The sequence below is a fragment of the Melospiza melodia genome, chromosome 25, assembly GCF_035770615.1.
Source record: "Melospiza melodia melodia isolate bMelMel2 chromosome 25, bMelMel2.pri, whole genome shotgun sequence".
Lineage (NCBI taxonomy): Eukaryota > Metazoa > Chordata > Aves > Passeriformes > Passerellidae > Melospiza > Melospiza melodia.
In genome coordinates this window covers 8,025,513-8,045,809 of record NC_086218.1, presented here as the reverse complement: position 1 = coordinate 8,045,809, position 20,297 = coordinate 8,025,513, and the positions used below count along the sequence as shown (strand labels likewise).

At 54.0% G+C, this 20,297-nt stretch overlaps 1 protein-coding gene across 1 annotated transcript in view; it reads right to left on the bottom strand.

The window, feature by feature from the left end:
- LOC134429365 (Fc receptor-like protein 3) overlaps positions 1-20,297 on the bottom strand; it is a gene marked incomplete at its 5' end in the record, with an annotated part of 61,857 nt that overhangs the window by 4,009 nt on the left and 37,551 nt on the right. Inside the window, 1 exon segment of the mRNA XM_063176511.1 lies at positions 18,474-18,791. Within this exon segment, the coding sequence (XP_063032581.1) occupies positions 18,474-18,791 (318 nt within the window).

Genomic DNA, 20,297 nt, shown 5'->3' with positions numbered 1-20,297 from the left:
GGGTTCTGAGGGAAGAAGCAGCCCATGGGATGGGATCAAGGCAATGGTGGTGGCGGGCAATGGCAGTCCTGGGATGGGGGTCCCATGGTTGTATTCCCATGGGAATGGGGGTCCCTTGGTTGGGTTCCCATGGGAATGGGGGGTCCCATGGTTGGGTTCCCACGGGAATGGGGGTCCCATGGTTGGGTTCCCACGGGAATGGGGGTGCCAGGGATGGGCAGTGGCTTGGTGGGCATGGGGGTCACAGCTCCTTCCCAGGGTGCCTCAGATTTTGGGGTGACTCAGAGCCCAGCAAAGCCCTATCCCTGAAGCACCCCAGGGCTGTCCTGGGAGTCTCTGTGTCTCTGCCCCACACACCCCTGGGTCAGGTCCCCCCATTTCCTGGCTCAGCAATCCCAGGCAACACTTGAAAACCAGTTGGTTCAGACCAAAGCCACAGAATAAAACCAAAAATCTTTCCCACACCATTATTTTCCCAATATGTAAAAACTCAGTGAAAATACAACTGGCAAGGTATAAATGCTCTGCTTTATAGAATCCATTGCTTTCCCAATAAGTCACTCACAAAAAAAAATGCAAACAAATCATAATGAAATGAGAGTTTTCAGTTCCCTTTAGGAGCCCATTTGTACATAACACAGCAGCGTTTGCTTGTGGATAACACAGAGTGTGGAATCTCCCTGAGTGTCCAACAGCTCCATGGGATTGTTCCCTGCCTGCTGGGTAGCAATCCAGCCCTGAAGGAAGCCTTTTCTCGGGCCATCTTTAGGAACTCTCCCCATTTTGCTCATTCCCACCCTGAAACTTAATTGACTTCCCTTGTAGGAAGGGGAAAAGCTCTGTCCATCCCTGGGACAGTGCACAGGAATCTCTAGAAATGCCCCTGTGTGCCTCAGGGTCCAAATGATTAATTGATGCATTTCTGGACTGGTTCCCTCGCAGGTGCCACTGCAAGGGTTTTTCCAGCCAGCCCTGCTCTGAAAACCATCAAAGGCCCTCACAGAGCCACTGCTTGGGCTCTCTTTGGGGTTTTGTGCTTCTTGCAGGGCTGAGCAAACCACAGCTCAGCGCATCCTGTGGGGGGGCCTTTTTCCACCCACAGAATTTTCACCTTTGCAGCAGCTCTAAAGCTGCCAGAATCAAAGCCAAGGGGGCAAGGGGCACCCTCAGGTTCTGGCTGCCACCTGGGGCTTGCCAGAGCAGAGCTGGGCAATGGCCATCCCTGTGCAGTGGGGCTGGGCCATGGCTGGGCCCCACTCTTGCATTGACAGGGGTCCCCAGGATGTGCCACCCCTGGGACAGGCACCCGGCCAGGAATGTGCAGGGACATTTCTGGAACTGCCACCCCCCGGGACAGGACCCCCCATTCCAGGATGTGTCACCCCTGGGTCAGGATCCCCCAGCTGAACTCCAGAGGAGAGACCTTAGAGGACAGATGCCCCCTGTATGTGCCACCCTAGAAACAGAGAATGCCCCCTTTTCCCATCTGACTCTCAGCACAAACAGCCTCTTCTCTCTCCTCCAGGACAAAGAAAGTGAAAGTGTTAGGCATCCACAGCCCAGCAGCTCCATCCCCCAAAGCCTCCTCACTCTTCCCTGCACCCACTGCTCCCCATTTCCCCCCTCTCCTGGGTCCCCCAACCCGTTCCCTGCTCAGGTGCACCCCAGGATTGCTGAGCCAGGAACCGGGGGTGAGGGGATATGGCAAAAAGTAAGAAGAATAAGGAAAAAAGAGAAATAAAGAGAGGAAAAAGTCAGGGGCAGGTGAGGACACAGAGGCTGAACTACACAGGACCCCCATGCAATGCCTGGCCAGGAAACGAACACCCCAGGGGTGATTATGCGGGGCCTAGCCTCACCCCAAAATCTGAGGCACCCAGGGAAGGAGCTGTGACCCCCATGTTCCCCCCCACACTGCCCAACCCTGGCACCCCCATTCCTCTGGGACCCCAACCTTGGAACCCAATTTCCTTCTGCCACCCCTTCCCAGAGACCCCCATTCCTGGACTGCAATTCCCCAGGATCTCCAACCCCAAGGAACACCATCCCAGTAATTCCAGACCATGGGACACCACTGCCCTTGAGGACCTTGATTCCCCCAGGACCACCATTCTCACAAGGTCCCCCTTTCCCCTGGCACCCCCATTTCATGATGACAAATCCCAGGAGGCCACATTGTTCTGGGACCCTCCTCCCCAAGTCTGAGTCTACCCAACCCTTGGGACACCCATTTACCTGGGACCCCATCCCTGGGTACCCCATTCTACTGGAAACAGCCCAGGCTCCCTACACAGCCTTAGACTCCAAATTCTGACAATACAATGTTCCCACCATGTCCCACCATCCCCCACCATGTCCCCAGAATATGCAGCCTTGTCCCCAGCCTGTCCCCAGCTTGTGGCCACCCTGCCCCCACCAAGGGCCACCTACACGTGGGGACAGACGTGACCTCGCTTCCTTCCCCTTCATCCGAAGAGCCGCCAGCCAGGGGAGCGGTGGCCACAGCAGCGAGTGACAGCCAGTGCACATGGCTGGGGACACCGGGATGGCCGGCAAGGTGGCGCTGCTCCTGTGGGGTGAGTGCCCCGGGCATGGGCCTGACACCCGTGGGATGGGCCATGGTGAGGCAGAGAGCGGTGGGGAGGGGGCACAGGGGGGCTGTGAGGTCCCCTGAGGTCCCCAATGGCAGCAGAGGCAGAGCAGGGCATGGAGCTCAGTGTGAGCAGAGATTTAGGGTGGCTTTAGGGACAGAAAAAGGGGAACTGGGATGTGGAGTCAGGAAGAGGGGGATAGAGTTGTGGGGACAAGGATGTGGTAGAAGGAGCCTTGGGGCTTGGGGACTGTGGGGATTGGGACAGGGGAACAGGGATACTGGGACATGGAATGGGGCTACGTAACATGCAGATGTCACCTGGCCATGGGCACAGGACCATGGGTCTTGGCTGTGGGGACAGGTGCTGCAGGGCTGGTGGAGGTGGGCAGTGCAAACATAGGGTGTCCACAGTGTCCCCATGACCCTCACCAGCCCTGTCCCTTCTCCCTTCCAGCCCAGACCCTCGGCCTCACTGGTGAGTCCTCAGGGGATGCCAGGTCCCCACCCCACTGTCCCCAACCCTGCAATGGCCCTGGCAGACTGGTGTCCCCTGTCACTCGCAGGTGCCCAGACCACCCAGCTCCTGGTGGAGCCCCCCTGGAGGCCGGCGGTGCTGTGGGATCAGGTGACACTGACCTGCCAGGGCTCAGGGACTGCTGGTGACACCACCTGGTACAAGGATGGGCAGCGCTGGGGGCAGCAGGGAGGCGACCATTTCACTGTCAATGAGAGAGGCAACTACACATGTGAGAGACCTGGAAGTAGGTGCAGCCCTCCCGTGAACGTCTCAGACGGTGAGGGTGGTTTGTGTCCCCAGCTTGGCACGCACAGGAACCCTGAGGATGCTGGATGAGCTCTACTCCATGGGTCACCCTTTGGTGTGACCAGAGACTGTCCCCTATACAGGGGGACATCCCAGAGCATTCCCCCTATGGGGGGACCCTCGTGTTGAAATTGGGGAGACCTGGTTTGCTGGCTTTGACTCAATATGGGGGTCCTGATGATATCAGGACCCTGCAGACCCCTTGTGATGTGACGGCACCCCTCTGTCCCCCAGACCAGCTGGTGCTGCAGGTGCCAGCGCGGGCACTGCTGGAGGGAGAAACGCTGACACTGCGCTGCCGGTAGAGGCAGGAGAAGTGGGCCACTCCGGTGTACTTCTACCATGAGGAGACGGAACTGAGAGTGCTCTACAATGGGACCGAGCTGTCCCTGTCCCCTCTGCAGCTGAAACACAGCGGCCGCTACAGCTGCAAGGCCTGGGTAATCAACGGTGTATCACAGGGATGGGAGGAGTCAGTGCCGGTGACAGTGACAGTGCATGGTGAGCACCTCACAGCCGCCACACCGACAGCCCCATAGCGCCTCGCCAGGGATTCGGGGTCACTGTTTCCAAAGCCCCCCATTTCCTGCCCTGAGCTTGTCCGAGGACCAGTGCTGGAGGGTCCCCCCGAGCCCACCCAGGGGTCCACCCTCACTCTCAACTGCCTCAGCACCCTGAGCTCCCTGCAACCCTGAGCACCCCTCCTGCACGTGTTCTACTGGGACGGGCAGGTGGTGGGGGGCCCGCAGGGGTCCCCGCAGCTGCTGGTGCCCGCCGTGGGGGTCTCCCACTCGGGGAATTCCAGCTGCCAGGTGCACTCCCAGGGGGGGACCGTGCGGAAGGGCAGCACCTGGCTCTGCATCACGGTGCGCAGTGAGTGCGGGGATGGGCACGGGGAGCCCTCACAGCCTCCTCGGGTCTCCTTTCCTGGGCATCTCCATGTCCCTCGGACACCATGCTTGTGTCCCCCGCCTCTGCCCTGTGTCCCTTCACCCCTCTGTGGTGTGACCCCATCCACAAAATCCCCCATCACACCCACCCCCTTGTCCCTACCCACCCACACCACCTGCCAGCCCCTTATGTGCTCTCAGCCCTATCTCTGTCCCCACAGTGCCCGTGGCCAATGTCACCATCACCCTTGGCACCCTATCACACCAAGTGTGTGCAGGTGACCCCGTGACCCTGCGCTGCTCAGTGCAGGTGGGCTCAGCCCCTGTCACCTTCACCTGGCTGCACAATGGGCAGGAGGTGATCCAGGGTCCCCTCCTGGAGCTCAGGGCAGTCAATGTGGGACATTCGGGCACCTACCAGTGCGTGGCCACCAACCAGCTGGGACAGGACGGGCACCATGTGTTCCGGGCACTCAGCCCCTAGCTGGCCCTGGAGGTGACACCTGGCTCAACCTGGATCACAGGTCGGGTCAGAGGTGGGGTAACCAGGGAGTGCAGGACCCCTGGGGTGATGGGTGATCCTGATGTGTCCCCCTCTGTTTCTTGCAGTGGCCGCAGGGTTCTGTTGGGCCCTTTTGTTCCTGCTCCTGCTCGTGGGTGTCATTGTGGCCTGGCACCGGTGGCAACGTTTGAGTAGGTGACAGTGGGAGGAATGGGGATTGTGTAGAGGGGTGGGAAGGCCCCAGAGAAGGGGGCCCATATGGCAGCACACACAGCCCCTTGTCTTTGGAGGGGCTGAGCCCCCAGTGACCATGGCTCAGAGACCTGTGGAGCTGTTGGTGGGTCCTGCAGGGATGTTGGGGGTCCTATCAGGGGTCCCCCTTTCTGCCAGGCTTGTGGTTCTGGGGACGCAGGGTGTTGGTGCAAGTGGGGTGGTTCAGGGATACCGGGGGGGCCATCAGGGATACTGGGGTGCCTGGGGAGAATTGTGTGTCTGGTGGTGGTTCAGCATTCCCAAGGGTGGATGGGGGCCCCTGGGTCTCCAAAGTCACCCCTCCAGTTTTCCTTAGCAGATGCCAGGAAGCACCAGGAAAGGTGAGTGCAGCCTCCAGCCATGATACACCTTTTACCCTAACCCCCAGCACCTCCCATCCCCTTCCCCACACCCCCTTATTCCCACAGGGCCCGCCAAGACCCACTTGCACTCACAGTGGAGGATCCTCAGGCGACGTACATGGAGCTGCAAAGGCAACCATGGGAACCCAGTGACATCTATGACAATCTACACCAAAAGTTGTGATGCTCTGGGAAGCGGGAGGCACTGGGTGACTCTGGGGGTGCTCCCTCCATGGCTCCTGTGGTTGCGCATCCTTCCAAGGGAGGTGGTCATGGCTCAGGGGAAGGCTACACAGGGCACCCTGTGCTCCCCATTTCCTCTCCCAGTACCCCCAAGGGCTCCCCCATTCCTTTCCTTGTACCTGCAGGGGCTCCCCAGCCCCATCCAAGTGCCCTCAGGGACTGCCCCATTCTCTCCCCACAGTGCCTGCAGTACACCCAGGGCTTCCCCATTCCCCCTCCCACTACCCCTGTCCCATCCCGCTGTAAAAGGGGGAGTCGGGGAGGATTCTTGCTGAAAGGTTTCTAAGGTGAAAATGAAGCACAAAAGTGGCAATATTATATCTGAGAACTGTTTATTGATAAAGGAGGGTAAGCGTTTATACCAAAGGGGGATAGAAGGGAGCAGAAAGGGACAAGGAAAGAGACAGAAACAGAAGTCAGGGACAGCGTTACCACAAGAAGCCAAGGCGCTCTCTGAGCATCAGCTGGGCAGATGGAGTGTGTGTGCTGCAAGCCAGGGCGAGCCCACATGGCTTTTGTGAGTGGCTGGGCGTGATTTCCAGGGACGGCACCTGCGTGTCTCTGGCATGGGCGAGCGATGGCTGCAGGCTGGCTGCTGCGGGCTGGCTGCGGGCTGGTGCTGCGGCACTGGTGGCTCTGGGCTGGCTGCCGTGGGCTGGGGCTGCGGTGGGCAGGTGCAGCAGGCTCGGTGCTGTGGGCAGCATGGGAAACGCGGCAGAATCGTTGGGTGGGTGCAGGCAGCATCTGCTCCATCGGGCAGCAATGAAGGAACATCCAGGAGGAGCAGGAATGAGCTGCCTCAGTGAAGCAGTGAAGCAGGGACGAACGAGTGCGGACAGGGAAGAAGGAGCACCTGGAGGAAAGGGCAAGGGAGGGTAGTATCAGTGGTAATTTTGCCCAACATCTGGGAGGAATGATGCATCTGACTTCATCTGATCAGAAGGCTAATTAAGTACTTTATGATACGGCATTATTCTATATTATATTACATTACATCTAAACTGAATCTGCCAAGCACTCAACTGCACTCCACTGAACACAATCTCATGACTGTCAGCCAACAGTCCCCACACACACACACCTGGATTCAATTGGTCAGTGAATCAAAACACTCACACCAGAATCCAATCACAAATTCCCTTCAGGTAAACAATCTTCCACAATGCATTCCACTTGTCAACAACACAGGGGCAGTAAATGAGATAAGAATTGTTTGGATCATTCTTTGCCTCTCCCAGTGCTTCTCCCCGGTTCAGAGAAGGTCAGTCCCACAGGGGAGAAGGGTGAAACTGGCCCTCTGAGCAAGCCCCTGATCCCTCCAAGAAACCCAAAGCAAAATGCTCCTGTTGTGTCACAGTCTGCTGCTTTTATTTGCAAAGGCTCCTCTCACAGCCTGATTTCCCTGGCACTTTTCCCCAGACATTTTTCCCAGGCATCTGTCCCACCAGCCAGTGGGGGTCACTCACATCCCGATCACTGATGCTTTCTCTCCCCTGATTCTCTGTTGTGTGAAGCCTCACCTAGGACATGGTTCCCAGCACATGGACAACCCACAGAGTCATTTTTCACCTCATGTGTAACATATGTTGAGACATAAATCAAAATCAGATTTGGTCCTCTTTACCCCGATGTGCTTAGTAGCTCTGCAATCCCCCTTCCAGTGCTCCCAATGAGGTGGCTTACTGGTGCCCATCCCAGTTCCAAGGGGGCACAGGACCTGGTTCCCTGCTCCTGGGACAAAAATGCAGATCTTTGGTTAAACTGGCAGAAATGGTATTTCTTTGTTCAGCTGTGTCAAGGAAGCTGAACAAGGTGGGAACCTCGCTTGGAAAGGAAAACACGACCCCCTTCTCTCTGAACTATTATAACTTTGGAAATTACAAGGCTTTTAGGTAAATATGTGGGAACAGGAATAACAGTTCTTTACTGGTAGATATTGACAGAAACAAGTTAATGGAAGCTGACTTTTACTGGATATTATAAGAATTGATATTATATTATTGATTATACTGTTGAATAAATATTGTGATGTTGCTCAGATAGTGAAAAGTATTGTGGAATGGCTGATGTTGTTGTGTTGGCCGGGAGTGCTCCCTTCAGCGCCCTCCGCTGGCCGCGGTTATAACTGCCACAAAAACCAACAGCGCTGAGCGGGAGGGAAAGTTCTGGATTTGTGTTGTTGGTTCTGTTCTGGTTTATCAATTTCCCAGGAAAGAGCTGTGATTCCTTTTCCTACACTTTGGCCTGGAAGCCAGATCATCATTGAAATTAAAAAAAAATTCTGAGATGGGTTTTCCATTCCAGGAATTTCCCCCAGTTTCCTTGGCAGATATTTCTCATTTAAATGAGTTGCCAACTTCTGGGTTCCAGTGTGAAGGGGACAGACACCCCAAGAGCAGATAGGGTCAGGGACTTGGCTACCTCATGCTCTTCCTTTTAAGCCAGTTGGGTCACCAAGGGCCTTCTCCCCAGCTGGCACTTCTGGTTATCCAGCCACTCAGGAGTTGGCTTTGTCAAAGCGTCACACTTTCCCCAGTGTGCCATGGCTGACAGATGATGGACAGACTGTTGTGGTGTGCTGTAATGTCCCATTTTAGACTTCCAGATAACTTCCCCAGGTGTGCCTGTACCTCTCTCCCTTCCCCCTAGCCCCCATGCTGAGTAAGTTCTGTCAATCAGGCTCAACATTCCAGCAAGGCGTTGTGTGATTGGTCAAGTTCAAAGGATGCCCCTCAGGCCCAGGGGTCATTGGCCTGACTGGGTGTCATCTTACCCTGAGACCCTGCCCCTCTCACCTGGTTGGTGGCTCACCTGTACCTCCCCTCCCCCTGTCCCTGAGCTTAAAAGGTGAATCAGATCATGCGGCAAAGATTTCTGTTGGAGCAGTTGCTCACATTCAGACCTCTGTAACCATGGAATAAACCTCTGGACATTAAACCCTCCAGCAGAATCCTCTCCCTTTTCTCTTCACCATCACCTGAAGCCATTTCTCCTGAGGTAAACGGGGTTCCTAACAAGCCTGGACTTGTTCAGTGCCCAGCTGCAATCTCCAGGAAGCCAAGGTATCTCTGGGGTGATACACCGCAGTTGCTGCCTTTGGCCCAGCAGCAAGGGTCAGACTGGCCCAGGCACAATCTAACTGGTAATATTGGGAGCCATATTCCAATATTTGGCGTCCCTGAGGCGGGCTAAGTGACTCTGCAGCCCGAGACGGACTCGCAGCTCCTCAGAGAAGCTTCTGGCAGCCATGCATCCAGCTGAAAAGGGCTTTGGTTGCATCGCCCTCAGCTAGAGACTTTGGGAATATTCCCAGAAGAAGTTTCGTGGACTGTTCGGCGCCTCTGGAAAGCCCAGCTCCTTTCTGGTGAGCAGATTTTCCAGAGGGAGGACAGGGTAGCCTCTCTTGCCCATAGAGAGGTCCTATTCTGGTGAGGAGACCTGCCTTAGACCCCAGCCAGCTACAGCTTCCATTTCGAGTGAGTATCTCTGCTCTCGGTAGAGCAGAAGCTCAAAAACAGACTCTGCCGTGAGTTCTGTTCCTTTTTTTTGCCTTTGCATTTTTGGCTGCGCAGCCCCACAGACGGGAATTCATTGCGTTCTAGCTTTTAGCTTTCTGCTGCGTGTGTTACTCTCGTTTGGAATTCGCGCTGGAGTGGGAGTGCTCTCTGCCCTTCCCCCCGGCTCTGCAGCGCAGCGTGCTCGGCTCTCTCCATGTGGTCGGGGGATCCCTCTCTCTTTCTCTCTCTCTCTCTCTCTCTCTCTCTCTCTCTCTCTCTCTGTTTTGGGGAGGGGAGGGCTCTCAGCTCTCTTGCCGCAGGGGACTCTCTCTCTCTCTCTCTGTGCGGGGAAGGGGGGGTTCTCTGCACACGCGGTGCGGGGGGCCCCGGTTTCGGCTTGCCACATGGCGTGGCTGCTCTCTCTGCTCCACGGGGGGGGCTGCATTCCACGGCAGGGGAGGCTTTGTTTCCACCTCAGCTGGGCAGGGCGTGCCCTGCTGCTGTTGCCCGGGAATTTTAAAAGCAGTATATACAGCTGCATTGTGAAGCTTTTGTCTGTTCGTTATCGCTTTCCTATCTGTGTTTTTTTTTTTTTTTAGAAATCGGTAGCTGATTTTAGCTTTGTTTTTGGTCAGGCGGGATTTAGTACTTTGCTTTTTTACATCTAACATGGGTTCGAAACTCAGCATTGTACAAAAACGGATGTATTATAATGTTGTTAGCATTTTAGACAGTGGTAATGTTAAATTCTCAAAGGGAAAATTGAAACAATTTATAAGATGGCTTTTCCTCCACTTCCCACAAATCTCCACTGAAGAAATCCACAATATTCAATTCTGGGATAAAGTTGGGAATGAATTGATAACCTTAGGACAATCTGGCAATGCACCCTCAGCTAAATTTGTGTTTTGGAGTTTACAAATTCAAACAGCATTGCTCAAACAAAAGGAAATGGAGAAAAAGCCAAATGTAAAGCCATGTACCTCTGCTCTCCCTGTTTCTCCCTCTCCTAGCTCTAAAACCCCTAAACCTCTTTCCCCAAAACTTGGTATTTTAAAGAGAGCACACTCATTGGGAAGTCGACTCCCAGAGTCTGTTGAAATGCCTGAGTTGCCCTGTCCACAAGGCCCTGGCCAGGCCGCGTGGAACCTTCCCCAATCCCTTGTGTCCCCTCCTCTGAAACTCACAGCACGTGTCAGCTTTCCAGAGAGCAGTGATGCCCAAAATGGCCCTTAGTCCCTAGGGGGTCCACAAGATGGTGGATGCCACGTGGCATCTTCCCAAACCTGGTCTTCTTCTTCCCAAAATCCTCTTAAGCATCTGGAAACTCCAGCCCCATCTCCCTCTCCTCCTGTTCCTCGTGATACCTTTCCCCCTCCCCCTCCCTTTCCTGCAATACCCTCAGCTCCACCCCTCTACTCCTCCCAAGGGGGCATCTGCTGACATGATGTCACCAGATGTCCTCGCCCCCTTCCTGCCCCTTGACCCCGCCCCTTGTTCCCACGGTGTCCTTGCCCCCTGCTTTCCCCCTGACCCCGCCCCCTGTTCCCACGGTTTCCCCGCCCCTTGCCGGCCCCCTGTCCCCGCCCCCTCCCTGGGTTCCCACGGTGGGGACACCCACTGCCATTCCCCAAACCTGTAGCTGTGATCCCAATGCTTCCAATTCAAGGGATACAGAGCAGGGAACGGCAGACCTAATGCATAGTCCCATGTTGTCACTGGCTCCTGTTACCTTTCAGCCTGCAGCTCAGGGGGGAGCAGCTCCAACTGCTAATTGGAATTCTTTTGGACGACAATTGATTAAAGAGATCTGTAAGTCTCATAAAGAATATGGTCCACACAGTCCATATTTCCGTGGCCTTTTAAATTCTGAACTGAGTAGGACTGTGGTGATTCCACATGATTTAAAACAGCTTTTTTCCTGTCTCATGACCTCCACGGAATTGAAATTATGGGAAATAGCATGGAAACAAATGCTGGATGATGCTCTCCCAGGCTTGCATGCTGATCCAAACACAGCCAAAGACAACAGTGGTAACCCTATCACCATTGAGCACCTCTGTGGTGAGGGCCAATGGTCTTCTCCCTCGATCCAAGCTACTGCAATTCCTGCAGAAACACTCGAGAAAGTAAAAGAAGCAGCTGAAAAAGCATTCTTTTCCCTACAACCTGAGGGGCCTTTTGAACCCTATAGTAAAATTAAACAGCTACCATCAGAGCATTTTTTGAAATTTGTAGAAAGGTTAACTAGAGCTATTGAAATACAAGTTAAAAAAGAGAATGCTAGGGAAGCAATTTTAGAGGAAATGGCATTTACAAATGCAAATGAACAGTGTCAAGCGGCAATCCTGAGCCTTCCTATAGAATCTCACCCCACACTAAAAGATATGCTTCTAGTCTGTAACAGGAAAGAGCCTCTGATGAGTGTGGCTGAAGACACCAGACCAAGGCTGCTGCCAAGACCACCTCAGCGCGTCACCGTTGCCAGCCCTGCGCCTTTTCCCTCAGCACAGCAGTACCCTGGGCAGCAGCGGAGACCAGCAATGGCTGAGCCCACAAAACCATGCCTGCTTTGTAACAACCTAGGGCACTGGAGTAACTGGTGCCCCCTGAAAAGGGAATTTGATGAATTTAGAAATGGCAGGGGAGGAGAAGTACAAGCCCTCCCTGGGGGTCAACAACAACAAAAAAACTGAAAGGGGAGCGCCGGCCTGCCAGGCGCGCAGACACAAAAAGAGCAGGCCAAGGGAATAAGGGTAGCAAAATAAATCAAGCGCGCGATAATATTAATGTTTGTGTAAGTGAAGCAGGTGCTTCAAAGACTGTGTATGATTTAGATGATCCTGTGTTAACCACGTCTTCTGTCAATAAGCCTTACAGGTTGCAGCTGACAGAGTCACTCCACCTGGAGGACACTGACTGGCATTTTGTCTCTGTAAATCCTGAACAGAAAGGTACTTGGAACCGAATTCGTTGTAAGTACATCGTCATTGGGGACACCAAACACACACCACAAGAGATCAGAATTGCTCCGGGAATGACAACATCAGATCCTGAGCAATTCGTTCTCGGCCTGCATTGTTTCCACCCACCCCTGTTTCTTCCCAAGGGACAAATTGTTGCACAAGCTATCCCTGTGCCATCTTTACCTGAAAATATCGAAAAACAAGGGCCCACAGTCGCCCAGGTCCCACTTATTGGGAAAAACAAACCCAAATTATGGTGTAATGTCACTGGAGGTGGGGAGTCTAAACGCATTGAGATGCTTGTAGACACAGGTGCAGACTGCACAGTGATGCCAGTACAAGATTGGCCAGCACATTGGCCTTTGCAAAATGTTGCAGGTCATCTTCGAGGTGTAGGAGGTCTGCAATTGGCAAGACAATCCAAAAGCATTATTCAATTTGAGGGACCAAACGGACAATTGGCAAATATCCGTCCATTTGTGTTAGATTTTTCGGAACCTTTGTTAGGGAGAGATTTAATGGCTCAGTGGGGTGTCACAATTGATATTCCAGACTCTCCACAGCATATTTGTACAGCAGTCATTGAACAACAGCGCCCCACCCAAAAACTGAAGTGGAAAACAGACAAACCAGTTGATGTAAAACAGTGGCTTCTCAGTAAACAAAAAATAAAGGTGCTTGAAGAACTAGTGGAAGAGCAACTAAAAAAGGGCCACATTGTGGAGACCATGTCCCCATGGAACTCTCCAGTGTTTGTCATCCAAAAAGCTGACAAAAAGAGATGGCGACTCCTCTGCGACCTCCGACAAATTAATAATGTAATTAAAGATATGGGTTCTCCCCAACCTGGTATGCCATCCCCAACAATGCTTCCCCAAGATTGGAAACTGGCTGTTATTGATATTAAATATTGTTTTTTCCAAATCCCCTTGCACCCTGACGATGCACCGCGTTTTGCATTCTCCGTCCCTTCCATTAATATGGAATCACCTATGAAAAGGTACCATTGGACCGTTCTTCCTCAGGGATTAAAGGTATCTCCAGCTATCTGCCAGTGGTATGTCTCTTCCCTGCTTTCCCCAGCACGTGCAGCTGCAGAGAAGGCCATCATCTATCATTATATGGATGATATCCTTGTGTGTGCCCCCAATGATGATTTACTCACACATGTGCTTGACCTAACGATCGATGCATTGATTGTTGCAGGGTTCGAGCTCCAGGAAAAGAAAATTCAAAAGATGCCACCTTGGGAGTATTTGGGCTTAGAAATTGGAAATAGGACCATTGTTCCTCAAAAACTAGAAATCAATCCAAGGATCAAGACCCTTGCGGATGTCCACAAATTGTGTGGGTCTTTGAATTGGGTAAGACCATGGCTTGGTCTGACTAACGAAGACCTTGCCCCTCTTTTCAATTTATTGAAAGGGGGAGAGGACCCAGGTGCTCCTAGGTCTGTTACCCCAGAGGCACGGAAAGCTCTAGAAAAGGTTCAGATTGCAATGTCCACAAGACAGGCCAACTGATGCCGGCCTGACCTGCCATTCAAATTTATCATCCTAGGTAAGTTGCCACACCTCCATGGAATTATTTTCCAGTGGGAGGAAAAACAAACACCTAAGGCAAAGGACACACCAAAAAAGGACCGGGACCAGAGGGACCCTCTCTTGATCATAGAATGGGTTTTCCTCAGTCACAAAAGGTCCAAGAGACTGACAAAGCCTCAGGAGCTGGTAACAGAACTGATCCGGAAAGCAAGGACCCGGATCAGGGAGTTAGCAGGATGTGATTTTAAGTGCATTCACATTCCAGTTGAGTTAAAATCAGGTCAAAATACTATGAAAATACTGGAACAATTGTTTCAAGAAAATGAAGTGTTGCAGTTTGCTCTGGATTCCTACTCAGGACAAATTTCAGTAGCGCGGCCCGCTCACAAATTGTTCGAACAAGATGTTCAATTTACCTTAAAATTGAGAAGTGCTCTAAGTAGGAGACCTTTAAAAAAGGCTCTAACTGTCTTCACAGATGCATCCGGGAGGTCCCACAAGTCTGTTATGACTTGGAAGGATCCTCAAACCCAGCAGTGGGAGACAGACATTGCTGAGGTGGAAGGTTCACCTCAGGTTGCTGAATTGGCTGCGGTTGTTAGGGCCTTTGAAAGGATCTCAGAACCATTTAATCTGATTACAGACTCTGCATATGTGGCAGGAGTAGTATCCAGGGCAGATCAAGCAATACTGCAAGATGTGTCTAACATCGCACTTTTCGAATTGCTCTCAAAACTGGTAAAGTTAGTCACTCACCGAGAGCAACCCTTTTATGTGATGCATGTCAGGTCACACACTGACTTGCCAGGGTTTATCGCTGAAGGCAACAGAAGGGCAGATGCTCTTGCTGCACCTGCAGTGATGGCCACTCTCCCAAATGTTTTTGAACAGGAAAAAATCAGCCACCAGCTTTTCCACCAAAATGCACCTGGCCTGGTTTGTCAGTTTAACATCACTCGAGAACAGGCCAAAGCGATTGTGGCCACATGCCCAAATTGCCAGCAACATGCACTCCCTACAGTGAGTACGGGAGCAAACCCAAGGGGACTGAACAGTTGTGAACTGTGGCAAACAGACGTAACACACATACAGTATTTTGGACGGCAGAAATATGTTCATGTTAGTGTAGATACCTTTTCTGGAGCGGTCTATGCTTCTGCCCACACAGGAGAATCATCTATCGATGCTATTAACCACCTTTTACAGGCTTTTTCTTTCATGGGCATCCCCAAGGAGCTGAAAACTGATAATGGGCCTGCTTACAAATCCAAGGAATTTGGGAGCTTCCTGCAGCAATGGGGAGTAGAGCACAAAACTGGCATCCCCTACTCCCCTACAGGTCAAGCCATTGTAGAAAGAACTCACTGTGATATTAAAAGGGTCCTGGACCAGCAACAACAGGTTCTGAAGGTGGAACCTCCCCACATCCGGTTATCCAGGGTGCTATTCACAATCAATTTCCTGAATTGTTCTTTTGACAGCCTGAACCCACCCATCCTACGCCACTTTGGGGGGAGCAATCATAGGTTAATGAAAGAAAAACCTCCAGTTTTAGTAAAGGACCCTGAGACTTGGAAAATGGTGGGACCTTACAAATTGGTTACTTGGAGACGTGGATACGCCTGTGTGTCCACCCCCTCTGGTTTAAGGTGGGTTCCTTCCAAATGGGTAAAGCCCTATGTTCCCAAGGTCTCAGAGAAATCCACAGAAGCACCCCAGGTTGCTCATGCTGCCTGGAGAAGAAAACGCCGCACGTGTTCTCTGGAGGAAAATCCATTTAAGCCTCCTAACTGGAATAGTTTGTAATATATGTTTGTTTCAAGTTTTTGTACCAGTTTAGATCCCACTGTTTGTGTGTAGCCTCGAGACGCCATGAGACCGAGCCTGCTTCTCGTCCTACTCGTGATCATCCCACCTGTGATCTCCTGCATAGCCCCTCAGCCCAAACCACATATGGACTACCTTGACAAAGGCTCCCGGACATCAACAGAGAAACTGACAACGGGCTGAATGGACTGTTCAAAGGCTGGGGACTCTCGCGCTCGTTGGGATCTATTCTGAAAACTGTGATTTAGTGCTGTTTATTTTAGTTATAGTTATTGTAGTTTATAGCATTTTTTTTAGACTAATCAAATGCATGGTGCTCAAGTTAATTTCAAGCTCATCTCCCCCTCCTGAGGTCTACCATTTGGAAGCCGTCAGTGCTCCAATAGATGACCTGGAAGCTTCAGTGGAAAACACTCACCTTCCTGTAGAGGAAGAACTGGTTTACCAACCATGGTTTAGCAATCATTCTGCACCACAAACACAGTCCTCTTCTTTTTAAACAAAATTAGGGGGAGATGTTGTGGTGTGCTGTAATGTCCCATTTTGGCCTTCCAGGTCATCCCCCCAGGTGATCCTATACCTCTCTCCCTTCCCCCTTGCCCACATGCTGAGTGAGTCCTGTCAATCAGGCTCAACATTCCAGCAAGGCGTCGTGTGATTGGTCTAGTTCAAAGGATGCCCCTCAGGCCCAGGGGTCATTGGCCTGACTGGGTGCCATCTTCCCCTGAGACCCTGCCCCTCTCACCTGGTTGGTGGCTCACCTGTACCTCCCCTCCCCCTGTCCCTGAGCTTAAAAGGTGAAACAGACCATGCGGCGAAGATTCTGTTGGAGCAGTTGCTCACGTTCAGACCTCTGTAACCATGGAATAAACCTCTGGACATTAAACCCTCCAGCAGAAACCATCTGCTTTTTCTCTTCACCATGGCCTGAAGCCATTTCTCCTGAGGTAAACGGGGTTCCTAACAAGCCTGGACTTGTACAGTGCCCAGCTGCAATCTCCAGGAAGCCAAGGTATCTCTGGGGTGATACACCGCAGTTGCTGCCTTTGCCCCACCAGCAAGTGTCAGACTGGCCCAGGCACAATCTAACTGGTAATATTGGGATTTATATTCAAATAACAGACGGCGCCCTGTCTCACCAAAAGCAAGGCCTGACCCACCCCTGCCACACACAGCTGTTCCAAAATGTCTCCAACATCAAATTTTTCCTGTCTCTGACACCCTGCCCTGTGCCGTGGCCTGATTCTGACTGCCCGGGAAAGGGGAAGGCTCAGGAACCTCCTCAGTGCCTTTGTGACATCCTCGTGTGGGGAACATGGCAGAGGAGGGGTTTGGGACAGGAGAGAAGAGAATCCAGAGCCTCCTGAAGGCCACTTTGGCCATCAGAGCAAGGAAGGTCCAGGACCCTGCCAGATTCCTCTGATGGAGGAAACGTGATGGGGGAGGAAGTGTTCGGGGATTGTTCTTTGTTGGTGGCTTTCCCTGGAAATCGTTCCTTGTGTGACAATTTTGGTCTCTAGTCCTTGTTACTGTTGCTGTTGGTTTTGTTCTTTCATTGCTGATTCAGGAATTGTCAGACTTTTGGGATCTTTGTGCCTCCATGAGGAGCGGTAGGGAAAGGGCAGCAGCCCCTGGGTTTTAGTGGCAGCCCAGAACTGGAAAATCCCATTCCTAAAGCCCCAGAAAGCTGAATAAACAACATCTCTGCCAGTTTAACAAAAAAGCTGCATTTTGGACTAAATAAGAAGGAAATGGGTCCAGTGTCCCCTGGCACTGGGAGGAGCCTGGGGAGCCATGGGTGGATTGGGAGCGCTGGGAGGGGGAAAGGGGAGCACTGGGTGCCCTGTGCAGCCCCCCTGACTCGTGGCCATCACCCCAGGCCGGATGGCCCACCACGGGAGCCATGGGATGGGGACTCCCAGTGTCCCATGTTGTCACAGCACGTTCCCATGGATGTCACTGGTGTCCTGCAGTCGCCTGTGTGGTCCTGGCAGCTCTGCGTGGGTCACCTGGGGGTCCTTGTGGGGGGACAGTAAGAGACACCTGGCTTGGGGTGACAGCCATGGGTGACATGTCCGAGTCACCACATATCCCCCATACTCACCCCCTGCCTCCTTATGTCCAGCCCCTCCCCCACCTGCAGGAGATAAGGGTGTTCTGGTGGGCCCTGTGGGGATAAGGGGGGGGGCAGGGGGTGTCTGGGCAGGGGGTCAGGCAGAGTCATGGCTGGAACTCCCCACTCACCTGTCCTGAAATTTCCTGAGAGCTGCAAGAAAAAGAAGATGGGGTGATCGTGGTGTCCCCTGGGCCCCAACCCCACCTGGAACCTTTAAATGCCCACTGGAGCCCTGAGCCTCCACCAGACACTGATTTCTACTGGACTGCAAGGCCCCTGCACCCCAAAGCACCCCTGAGGAGCCCCAGAACACCTGAGCCACCCAGGTACTCCAACCCCCTCCCCAGGAACCCTGAACCTCTGAGCACCCCTCAAGCCTCAAGGAACCCCAAGAATGGAATGCAGGGATGCCTCCAAACTGCTCCAGGATTCCTGAAGAGCTCTCAACATCCCTGCACAACACTCCAACACTTCCCTAAAAGCCCCCAGGAGATCCCAGTGACACCCCAATATTCCTCAAGGCTCTTCCTGGAACAGCCCAGGACCCTCCAAAAGACCCCCCAACCTGTGAGCACCCCAAGCAAAGGTCACTGGGGGCTCAGCTTCCTCCAGCTCAGGGGATTTGGGTGATGTCCCAACGGCCCCCCCAGTGTATGGGACTTCCCCCCGATTCCTGTAGGACCTCGTCCTACTCCATTGTCACCCACCCCGGCGGTGCCACCAGTGACAGCCCCCGATGACAGCCAGGAGCAGGAGCAGGAACAGGAGGGTCCTGCCGACATTCACAGCCACTGCTGGGGACAGAGGGGACACATTGGGGTCACCCTGAACTGCAGGGGCCCTGAACCCCCCAGCAACCCTGTGTGACCCCACCTGTGACCCAGGGTGAGCCAGGTGTCACCTCCAGGGCCAGCTCAGGGCTGAGTGCCCGGAACACGCGGTGCCCATCCTGTCCCAGCTGGTTGGCGGCCACGCACTGGTAGGTGCCCGAATGTCCCACATCGATGTCCCTGAGCTCCAGGAGGGGACCCTGGGCCACCTGCTGCCCGTTGTGCAGCCAGGTGAAGGTGACTGGGGCTGAGCCCACCTGCACTGAGCAGCGCAGGGTCACATTGTCACCTGCACGCACCTGCTGTGACAGGGGACCGGGGGTGATGGTGGCATTGGCCACGGGCACTGCGGGGACAGAGACAGGGCTGGCACCTTTCAAGGTGGGATGGGGGTGCGGTGGGTGGGGTCATCACCAGCCCGAGGGTCCTGCTCACCCAGGACGGTGACATTCAGGGGGTCACTCTCGGCCACGCTGTCCCTGTCGCTGACCCGGCACCGGTACTGGCCGCTGTCATTGTCCCCAACGTGGCGCAGCTCCAGGTGGGGGCCGGTGCCCAGCAGTGCCCCCGAGCTCTCCCGATTCCATGAGAAGGACAGGGGACCTGTTCTTATGGCCACTGCACAGCTCAGCACCAGGTGTTCCCCGAGTGCCACCTGACCCCACGGGGCTGCACTGACAGTGACACCCCCGAGGGCGGGACCCCTGCGGGAGAGTGGGACACCAGGGGACAGTGAGGGACCCGGGGGGGTGTCAAGGAGTGGCAGGGGATTTCCAGTGAGGGAGAGGGGTGCAGAGATTAGGGGAGGGGGGCTTAGAAAGGAACCCCGAGGGATGATAAGGGGGTCAGGGAGGGAACACCTGGAGAGGGAGGTGGGCAACTCCAGGACGGTTACGGGGACCATGGGAGGGGATGGTGAGACTTGGGCAATGTGCAGAGACCTCAGAGAGGGGTGGAGGGACCCAGGGATGAGGGAGGGGACCCAACGAAGGATGGAGGGAAACACAAGCCAGGAATGGGGGGAGCTTAGGAGAGGCCCAGGGCAGCGATGGCAGGACACAGAAAATGCACAAGGGAAGGATGAGGGTACCCCTGTACGGGCTGGAGGTCCCGGGGAGAGACCCGAGAAAGGACGGGGGGGGGCAGGGAGGGATCTGGAAAAGGTTGGGTGCCCCAGAGCAGGCGTCAGGGAGGGCTGGAGGGTGCCAGGCAGTATAATGGACCCGAGGCATCTGTGAGGGCTCCCCGTGCCCATCCCTGCACTCACTGCACACCATGACAAGGAGCCGGTTGCTGCTCTTCTGCACTGACCCCTCCTGGGAGTGCACCTCACAGCCATAATTCCCCGAGTGGGAGACCCTCACAGTGGGCAGCAGCAGCTGCGGGGACTCCTGTGGGCCCCCCACCACCTGCCCATCCTGGTAGAACACGTGCAGGAGGGGGGCTTGGGGCCGCAGGGGGCTGGGGGTGCTGAGGCAGCTGAGAGTCAGGGGGGACCCCTCAGTGAGCTTGCGGGGACCCTCCAGCTCTGGCGCCGAGAAGAGCTCTGGGAAGGAGAGGAGAGGTGAGGACTGTGAGTCTGAGTGCACTGGGAAGTGGCTTTGGGAGTGTCAAGATATTGGAGTTCCAGCCAATAGTGGGTGCTCACCATGCACTGTCACTCTCACTGCTGCTGACCGTGACTGCCAGGACCCCACCAAGCCCTCACATCTGTAGCGGCTGCTGTGGTGCAGCTGCAGAGGTGAAAGGGACAGCTCAGTCCCCTTGAGGGACATCCCGAGATCCTTCTCCTCCCGGTAAAATCGCACCCTGGTGAGATGTTTGTCCTGCCGGCACCGGCAGCGCAGTGTCA